The 10,814-nt window shown below is 36.7% G+C and overlaps 1 protein-coding gene across 9 annotated transcripts in view; it reads right to left on the reverse strand.

Annotated features, from left to right (window-relative positions):
• EHBP1 (EH domain binding protein 1) overlaps positions 1-10,814 on the reverse strand; it is a 310,384-nt gene that overhangs the window by 38,871 nt on the left and 260,699 nt on the right. For 8 of the 9 annotated variants that reach the window (XM_006778555.2, XM_015557898.1, XM_015557897.1 and 5 more), the window contains 3 exons: positions 8,556-8,694; positions 8,294-8,400; positions 5,563-5,686 (listed from right to left, as the gene is read on the reverse strand). In XM_006778555.2, the coding sequence (XP_006778618.1) occupies positions 5,563-5,686; positions 8,294-8,400; positions 8,556-8,694 (370 nt within the window). Of the gene's footprint in view, positions 1-5,562; positions 5,687-8,245; positions 8,401-8,555; positions 8,695-10,814 lie in introns of those variants that run through there. The other variant, XM_015557899.1, reaches the window with a different exon arrangement.

Consider the following 10,814-nt stretch of genomic DNA (forward strand, 5'->3'; position numbering starts at 1 on the left):
TCAAGAAATGGTGATAAGAGGGTCCAGAGAATACTACATAATAAAAGGCTAATATGCAAATTGTCCCCATGGGTGGGAGTTCAACCGACTGGAAGTTAGACATGCGCTGACCACCAGGGGTTGGGGTGGAACATAGCAGGCATCGGCAACATGGCGCTGGCAGCGGGAGGCAGTGGAGGTGCTGCCAGCCCTGATGGGCCCCAATGAGAGTGGGACTGCGGTGGGATGGTGGAGCAGGTAAGTGGGCAGCGCCAGGCCAGGTGGGTGCAAGCGGGGGCCCTGACTGCCCCGCGGGTCACCCCAAAGCTGGCGGCCAGAGGCAGCAGCGGGGGGCTGGGAGGGGCTGGTGAGTGGGCAGCACCAGGTCAAGGTGGGTGCGAGTGAGTGACCTGATTGCCCCACTGGTCGCCCCACAGATGGTGACTGGTGGCAGCAGCGTTGGGGGGTGGGAAGGGGCCACCGCCCAGCTCCCAGGTCCCGAGGGAACCAGGTGGGGGGGCCTGGCCCCAATCGATTGCCCCACAGGTGGGACTATGGAGCAGGTGAGGGGGCGGTGCCAGGCCAAGGCAGGGGTGGAGGGGTGGGAGGGAAGAAGGGGTGCCAGGCGGGGCAGCGGGGCGTGAGCTGTGGCCCAATCCCTGCAGGCCACCCCGAGGGACCCCACCCATGTGAATTCATGCACCGGGCCTCTAGTTAGTAATAAGCCTCTAGGAAAAGAAGTTCACCTCTAAGAACATTGAGAGATGAAGCAGAGATCATGTCATGTGGTAGCTGGAAGTTGGGTGGCAGAGCCATCAGACTGGGTTTGACTCTTGGCTCCACTACTTGAAAACTGTATGAATTGGGCAAGTTACTTCCTTCTCTGAACCTCAGTTTCCTCAATGAAAAATGTGATTATTAATAGTCCCAATTAGTAATGAAATCTATCTCATAGGGCCATTGTGAGAAGGAAATGATGCATTTAAAACAGTTTCCATAGAGCCAGACATATACACAATAAATACTGACTGTTATTGTTATTTTTACAACTCAAACATTTTGTGGATCTAGTTCTCTGCTTTAAAACTATGCTGTGTTCCTCAAATGATGAGGTAAAGAAACATTCTGAGGAATGTGTAGAAAAGTTATTTCTTTTTATTAATTCTTATTTTCTCAAGGTATATTTAATATTTTTAAATGGTTAGTTAGGTTTTTGTAGTGGATAGTCTACAAAAAGCTACAGAATTAGTATTTTGGCCCAGGGACTTATGAAGTTATCATGATCATTTTTATCAGTGCTTGAAGATTCTGAAGTTATAAGATACACTTTTATTGTAACCCCCCCATGTTTAATTATGCATTCAAAATGTAAATATTGTCATTTAAAAAAAAACGAACCATTAGTTTAAAACACTACAGCTCTACACTAAGAAAGTTTGATAACCATCAAATGAAAACAGATAGGGAATGGAAAATAAACACCATCCATAATAGTAACATTATCTGCAGCACTTTAGTAAAAGGGCCCATCAACATTTTTGTTCTAAACTCCATTTTTTCAAGGTAAGAATTCATTAGTGCCATACCTAATACAAAATGTCAGCTTAGAACACATATATGTTCCTATATAATAAGTTTTACTATTGCCAAAGAAGTAACTATTACAAACTTTAGGTGTTGGAAATGTAAAGATTCATCCCCTGCAACAATTATCAAACCAACAAAAACAAAAAAAGCCCCAAACCAATAACAAAAGACCATTAAAAACTGATGGGAAAAAATTTCTCTAGTGCTTGCATAGGGATTTTACAGATTCCAAGGTCGAATGGCAGAAATACACTCTCTCTCTCTCTCTCTCTCTCTCTCTCTCTCTCTCTCTCTCTTACACAGTATTGTTATTTAATATGTGGAGGATCGCTGATTTAAGGTTACTCAAGTTCAGAAATATAAATCCACACAGCTGCTCTGTCTCTGCCACTGATGCTATTACGCCAAATGAATGTTGGGATCCCTTGAGCCCTTCCCTCCTCCATTGCCATTTCATCTCTTGCACATCCCTATCTTATGGCTGGATACACTGAGGTTCTCTCTTACATTTCTTTGCTCCTTTCTTGCTAGAGCCTTCTCCCACATACCAGAAGAAATGCACAGCAGTCCGGGCCACCATCAATCTCCACCTAACCCCTGTCAGGATGCTAGAGCTTCAATGTCACAGGATCTGGTGCTAAAAACCCATAGGTGCTCAAGCTCTGAAAACCAAGGACTCAGGTGTGGGACAACTGTTTGTGTTAATTTAGTTATAATTTAAATAAATAAGTTTTTGTGGGTTTGTTGGGGCTGTGGATGGTTTTAACAGTGCTTCTTTTGGTATTCTCAATTCCACAAAGTCAACTTCTAAATGTACTTCACAGTCCACTTAAAATTGAATATAGTCCTCAAAAAGTTAGATAGAAAATTACCATGATTTATTGATCCCCAACTCTATGTATATAACCCAAAGAAGTAAAAACAGAGATTCAAAGAGATGCTTGTACACAAATGTTGATAAGTAGCCAGGAAGTGAAAATCCAAGTGTCTCTCAATGGATGAATAAATACATAAAATGTGATATATTATTTAACCATTAAAAGGAATAAAGTGGTGGTACATGTTACAACATTGATGAACCTTGAAATCATATTAAGTGAAAGAAGCCAGACACATAAGGACTACTACTGTTAGATTCCACTTACGGATTTCTGCTTAGGGTGAGGAAAAGCTCTGGAAACAGTGGTGGTGATTGTGTAACATTATGCATGTACTAAGTGCTACTGAACTGTATACTTTAAAATGTAAAATTTATGATATGTGAATTTCAAATCAATAAAAAAATTGTATGTAGTTAGCATCTACAACTATATAAAAAGTGAAATAGTAGATAAAGTACATTTGTTCTGTAAAGAAGATATGGAAGGAAAGAGGATTGATTAGGAGCTAGAAAACCTAAACACCTGGACTCAAGCCCTAATTCAAACATTACTAATTAGTCCATCTTAAATGAGTCATTTCCCCCATCTGAGCTTCAGTTTCCTTATGAAAATAATACGGATACTATCTGCTCTATTTAATTATAAGACAGATTCAGAAAGTACATAGACAACTGTAACATACCAGAGAAAAGGTATTAACTACTATAATAAATGAAAAGTTGGAACTATTAAACCCCTCCCCCCAAAGAAAAGGATGAATATATGCTTTCTCTTTCTAATGTCTTATTTCTTACTTTCGATACTACGTAGGATTTAGGCACATATTAGGAAACCATTCTGAGAGCTGGAGGAGGTTCAAGGCAGTCAGGTTGGGGAACCAGGTCAATTTTAGTCTGAATCTATAGTAGTGAATCCAGGCTAGATCAGATTCTGTTCTGCAAAGTAAGAAATATAAAGCCCTGCAAGGGTTCTAGAATCAATCTGTACTCCATAACTTTTAGATTATAAATGATCTGGAGTTAGAACAGAACCACTTCAAAGCTTCACTAGTAATATGTGGAATGGGAAGGAGAACTTGAGTCTCTTTTGGTTAGAACCCTCAATAAATCAGGCTTCAAGTGTGAATGAAGAAAAGGAAACATCTTCTAGCTGCACAAGGCTTCCTGTATAGTAACATCTATTTTACACACTATAAAAAGGAAAGATGGTTCACTTGAAAGAATTTACTTAAAAAAATTAGTCTCCTTAAAATATTTAATGACAATAATTTTAAAATATATTACAGAAATTATACTACCTAATTTACATTTTTTATATAGTTAACACAACTAATATTTTCAACATCCCCTAAGAATTAAAGGAAAAATGCAAATGTGAAATAATACATTGGTTTATGGGATATCTGTTGAATCTGAACAAATGTGTATTTATAAGACCGAGCATACAGGTAATTTGTTAGGGCAATGGTAAATGTGTTCTGGGTAATTTGGTGTAGAAGGAAGGATCCTGCATGATAGGATCCTTCATGAATTGAATTCTAGTCCAAGATTGGCCACTTGCTCATCTATATGACGTACAGCTTTTCCTGTGCCTCTGTCTCCTCTGTACAATGAGAGGATTAGCAGTCGTTTCCAAAAAAAATTTTTAAGTTTTTTTTTGTTTTAAACTTTAAGCAGTAGAACCTTTTATTATGTTTTTAAAAAATATTTTTATTGATTTCAGAGAGGTAGGAAGAGGGAGAGATAGAAACATCAATGATGAGAGAGAATCACTGACTGGCTGTCTCCTGCATGCTCCCCACTGGGAATCATGTGTGCAACCCAGACATGTGCCCAATCAAACCATAGGTCGACGCTCAACCACTGAGCCATGCCAGCCAGACAGAACCTTTTCTTTAAATGAACTCTTCCAAGAAGACTGCTATTTCAAATAAATAAAGTCAGAGCTATTCTGTTTGAGTAAGGTAAGAAACCCAGAAGCCTGTCTGCTTTCTGCTGCCTTATTGTCTTGGCAGCCCCCAGGTGCCTCTAAAGAAGCTTTAGGGCTCCACCGAACACACGTGAAACCCAATGGGCCGGATAAAGCCAAAGGTCTCTTTCTGTTCTAGTATGTGCTGATTTCACGAGTGTAGACATTTTCAAAGGTCCCATCTAACTTTTTTGGAGGAGTTCTTTAATTGTAAATATATTCTTGGCAAATAGAGAAGAAAAATTTCAGGAAAGTTTTCCAATCCTATTACTACAAATTGACTAATTTACTTTACTACTTTATTAATCTATTTTAACACTGCCATTAAATCAATTAATTTGATTAAAGGAATAGATTTCCTACTTTAATATTTTGACATTTTTTTCTAATTGGTATGATTTGAATTTATTTCTTATTTTTGCCCCTATGTAGGAACAGCATTTTAGAGAAATATGTGTATGTAAACACACATACTGTTTTTTCCCCCAGTAGTTTATTGTGCACTTAGATCTATTCAATCACTACTGGCAATCAGCACCAAATGCTGATCTACCCTCTGGTTAGGAGCTAACTTGCTGCTCTAACCCATTTGTATAAACCTTCCTATATACCTTAATCCTTCCAAATGCAACTGTGACACAAAGTATTACAGACTTTTAAAAACCTGTTCTCTTGAAAAAAAAAATATTGTGGAGCATCAGTAACCAGATAGTATTCTCAAATTTCAGTGATCTAGCCCATGGAGCCATCCCCTATGCACAGTGCTCTGTTTCATGCAGTACATGGCTTTAGCTGCCCAAATCTTTTTTTCCCCCAATGAATCAGTAGAACAGTGAAGATCTTACTTTTTTTTTTTTTTTTAAAGCAGTGGCATATCAATGAGGCACAGATGTGTATTCCAACTCTGCATGGATGAGCACACTGTTCAATAGTGCTGGCTCACACGGTATCAGGGCGAGTTATCACTTCCCATGAAGGCACTCTTATCACCAGGACCCAGAGAGGTGGCTGCAAATCGCAGCCTTTTTATTTTCAGGGCAGTTCTGCTGAACATTCAGGCTTCAAAGATTCACACTTCCAAAACTCTATAAGAGTTTGTGAACGCTCAATTTGCCAAAACTGTTTACAGTGTAATTGGGCACCGTACCTGTGTCCATGAGATAGCGGAGGCGCTTCTCCACCAGCGCGGCACGGGTGTCAATTTGCTTTTGCTCATTCTCTAGTGCTGCCAATTCTCCTACAACATATTGACTGGTGTCTTTGAACCCTTTCTGTTAACGAGAACAAACAGGAAGGAAAAATAAAATCACTTGTAAGTTGCATTTTTCCTTTCTACAAACACTTAGTAAAGCACTTACCTAGAGAACCAAATACCCTTACTATCACCCTTAGTACCAAAAAGCAACTCCCTGTGATTCAAAGAATTTTCATGTTTAGGAAAACTTTTGTGAATAGAGAATATCTCAACCATTTAGTAATATATTTATAATTTAATACCCAGATTTGCCAGATTTAAAAAGTTAACACTAAATTAGAAAAAATCCTCCTCACAGTTGAGTCAGTTATTTAAGCATGAATGAAGACAGAAGACAATTTTCCCCTTGGTGAGTGCCAAAACAAACACCAATGACACCTTTAATTCAAAACCGTAATATACAAAACTGGAGTTTTACTAAAGAATTTTCTTAAAGCATCTGTCCTGAAAAAATCAGGCAGATTTGTTCTTACAAAAAATATAAAATTAAAGAGAGGTTTCTTATTTTCATAATGGGTATACTATTTAAAATGCTCTTAAAAATGATAAAAACAGAAGTTTTGTTTCTAATATCTCCAGTCTTCCCTCCAGCTGGCTCCTGTACTTTAACATGTCATTCTGTTGATGTATTACTAATTATTGTAGCTGTGAATTCTAACATGACAGGTGGTTTCAAACCTTGCTACATAGGATCTAATGAAACTAGTATGCAGATTTAGTTTACTTTCCATTTGATTAAATTTGAAATTTTACTTTTTACAACCATTATGTTAAAATATATTATCCTTAGAAGTTTTATTTGAAGTAGCAGTTCTATTATAAAGTACCAGTATAGTAAAATCTTATTTTCATATTGTAAATTTAAATAATTAAGGACAGGAAAGTTAAAAATGGATTCATTATAGCTCCCGTTGGATTTGGAATACCTGTTTACCTTGGGGCATTTTTAGGGCTATGTTTCCTGGGTAGCTGAGAAATACTGAAGAACTGCTGAAGTGATTACTCTCAGCACCATCACTACTACCACCAGCACTTACAACATTATGTATTCAGAGAAATGAATGTGAACAATCCTCTGTTGTCAAATCCCTTCCCTACTTAGAAGCATATTAATCTCTAAGAAGCCATGAGGAATTATCCTTCGGTACTCCTTAAATAAGAAACAAATATCAAGAAATGTTATTTATGAGCATATTTTAGAATTCTCAAGTTCAATAAACATGTCTAGCCATACATATAACTTACATATCTTTGGAAGTACTAAATAATGTGTACTCACGTGTTAACTCAATTTATACCACCTTACTGTTAAATTGATTATGGTAGTTGACAAAGTTGAAATATTTTAAGAAATTATAAAACTGACAATTTCTCTGGATAGTGTGATCAAATAAGTCACTATTTTTAAAAAGATTCACACAAAAGAGATATCATTCTTTCTCAATATGAAATATAACAGAAAAAATTATAACAACAGAAGAAATGCTAATGGTAACTTCAAAATCTGGAATAATCTGGTGAATGGTTTTTGTACCTATCTTTCAGACAGCAGAGCATTTTCAAAATCAACCTTCCTCATTCCATCCAGAGGGTCAAAACACACATAGTGCTTTGCAAAGATATAAGAAAGCAGAAGTGATAAGCAACACATAAAACTTCATTGCTTTTACTGATTAATTCAGTTAAAAACAGTTTATAATCAGATTTATTTACTTTGAGTATACAGTATCCTCACATATTCTGTAACTTAAAAAATTATACTGAATATTTCATCAGGATATTCCAGTGAGCTGTTCTATGTGCTAGGTTCTTAGTACCACAGATTAAATATAAGAAGTTCTTTAGGGCCCTAAAATGTAGTTGGTAATTCTGGGTACACTTGTAAGTATTTTAAAAACCAACAAAGACTATTTTAATAGTAAAATCAATAAAAATATTTACACATAAAAAAGCACTATTAAAGAGAGCTATGCTTCCAGACAAAAATTCAAGTTAAAACTTGTTCTTCCTGCTTCTGTCCCAAAGCTGTCCATCAAAAGCAGCTTTCTCCCTGCGGTCTATCAAATATTTCCCTCACAAATCAATTTTACACATGATCAGCCCATACCCCTACTGAGCTGAACCTCCCTGTTAATTAAGTGAAGAAATTACCATATATATTATATTAATGCAAACATCATTCAGCTAGTAATTCACGGCTGATCTGGATAATGGAAAGGTTGAACACCCATTAACCCAAGCCAACAAAATGGGTTGGCTGAGAAATTCTAGCAGGTCTCATGTGACTTTTCCCTCTAACTGCAGCTCTGCGGTATCTGCTATTGTAATAATTAAAATCCTCCCGGTAGATCAATACTGGAATCTCTTTGTGGGAAGAGCCCTGATGGAAATGTCTCAAGGAAGCTGGGGCTGTGGAACTCTGAAAAATTCATTTTTTTTTATCTGACAATTATCACCACACTGCAGACTAATTCAACAGTGCACCCCTCTCACTCTGCTTTGAATGCACTGGAGATTGACATCTTAAAAAACCTAACATCTCATTTTAACAAATAAAGGCACTATTTCCACATACAGTTTGGAATTATCAGCAATCATGAAACCACACAAAAAATTAATATACATTAAGCACTTCATCTTCTGATGGCTTCCTCTGAGTTTCAGTTATCGCTGCCTTCTCCTCATTTCCTTTCTTTGTATCTTCCTGTATTGATCTCTGTCTTTTTATATCTTAAAAAAAAGTAAAGACATGTTAAATTATTATAAAGCTTGATATTTGTGTATTGAAATGTGAATTTACAGTATCAGCTTTTTAACATATATGTATATACAGCTAAATAATGTTAAATCATAAGATGGGAAAACATTAAAAAAAGTGTACCTACCTGGTCTATTCTCAACATATTGACTGAAAGACTGAAGTTGAGTTTTTCTGACTGTAGAATCCTTGCTGAACACAACAGGATTTCTAAATCTTTCTGTTGTTTTTTGTAATCGTTCAGCCTGCAGATCTTCTGTGCCATTCTAAAAGTAAAACAAACACAATAAAAGAGTCCTGATATTATAAACATGAAATTGCCTATCAGTAAAACAATTTTTACTGATTTAAGATAATGCCAATTTAGAAACTTTTTGAAAGAAAAAGTCTTTTAAAGAGCTTTAAATAACTCAACTGCAAGTTCTGTTACCTGTAACCAAAAGCTTATAGGAGACCTGGTTTAAATAGAGACTCACTCTTGCTAATTTGATTCATCAGACACTGTGAACCCCTATGTTTCCTCCAGATGATATATATCATTTAAAGGCCATGTTGCCTCTGTCTATTCCCCCCACTATTCTGGCCCATTGGTTTGTACAGCCCCACAGACTTGTATGACAAGAAGAGCTAGTTTCTAATTTTATGCCCATTGAGATAAACTATTAATGCTGGATGAAGGCTGAAAGGTAGGATTTTAATTCTACCTCACTGAACTGTATTCATCAGCTATAACTTTCCAAAGCCAGATTTGTAAGTAAGCCCTTTGCAGCTAAGGAAACTACAATTATCTTTTCTAGAGCTTCCTATGTTAATACTGGCAACAAATTCAAATGGTTCTATCAACAAGAAATATCCCAGAAGACTGAACCACCGCAATGTGTGGAAGCTGCAGATATCGAGGTGCTGTGTACCAAACAAATATTTCATTTTATACCTAATCTTTTATTATTTTTATTAAGTGTTTTGAAAGTAAATAGGGAAAGGCTAAGATGCATGACTAATAGCTAAGCCTGCTGAATGCTGAAACTGGTTATCAAAAGCTACCAAGACTTTGCCCTTCCTCTGCATTGAGACAATCGGTAATGAGGGAGTCCTCCAATGGCCTATTCTCTAGCCTCAAGGAGGCCTGGGATACAGAATCCTCAAGGGAAGGTAACAGTTTATCCTTTTCCACAAACACAGAATGCCTCATTTATAAACGTGTAAACTGCATTTTATTAAAAAAAATAAAACCCCAAATCAATGCTGAAAGCTTTGAGAGAACAGATGGACTGTATATGTTCTTTATAAGCACCATTTAAAAAAAAATCTTAACTAAAAAAATCCATACAAAGACAAGCTGTTTAAAGCACACCTTTTATTGGAATAACTTTAAAGACTACTATACAAGAGTTTACTGGAAAGCAAAATCAATTTAATCTATTTAAATAATTAAGGCTTAATAATAAAAATACTTCTATTTTTAAAAGTCATATTTATTACTATCATGCTAGCTAGGTTTGTTTGTTTAGAGCAGTGTGGAGGGAATGAAAAAAAAGAAAAAATAAATAAAGAAAAACTCATGAACACGGACAACAGTGTGGTGATTGCCGGGGAGAGGGTGAGTGGGGAGGGAGAAGAGCTTATAGGGGAGATAAATGGTGATGGAAGGAGACTTGACTTAGGGTAGTGAATACACAATACAGTGTACAGATATGTGGTGGAATTATGCACCTGCAACCTGTATAATTTTGTTAACCACTGTCACCCCAATAAATGTAATAAGAAGGAAAAAGAAGTATGTATTCAATTGTTATTATAATAACTGCTCAGAAGTCTAAAACTCAAGTCTTTACCAAAATAAACATGGCTAATAGCAACATGCTAAAATATCAGTGCGATTAGCCAGCAAATCCCATCTTAAGAAACCTTTTTATGACTAGGGACTTCTGCCACTTTACAAATGTATTCCTCTAAACCCACTAATTCAGTTAGCCTTTTCAATCCATTGTATTATTCTTAGGCCAGCTTCATTCTGCATTAAGTCCACTGCAGAAAGCTAAATTGAACGCAAAAAATCAGACCTGATCCAGGCTTCCTTTTGTTCAAAGATAGAGACCAAAAGTCCTCTGGTGCTGCCACACACTTTCATCACCAATTTATAGAAACCGACAGTATAAGGAAAAAGCAATGAAAGTCATTGTTTTGGGACTTCAAAGCATCTCTGTGTCAGGGAAAGGAAATCCTTTCAGTCAGCAGGGCAGTCCCCAAAGTCCGCAGGTGGGTGAAAAATTATACAGGACTAGAAGTACCCTAAAGCTAGAAAAATATTAATGATACAGTACAAAAAGGGGGGGAGGGCTTGAATGGAGTAACAGAAATAATAATAATAATAATAATAATAATA

The sequence above is a fragment of the Myotis davidii genome, unplaced genomic scaffold (assembly GCF_000327345.1).
Source record: "Myotis davidii unplaced genomic scaffold, ASM32734v1 scaffold6, whole genome shotgun sequence".
NCBI classification, from domain to species: Eukaryota; Metazoa; Chordata; class Mammalia; order Chiroptera; family Vespertilionidae; genus Myotis; species Myotis davidii.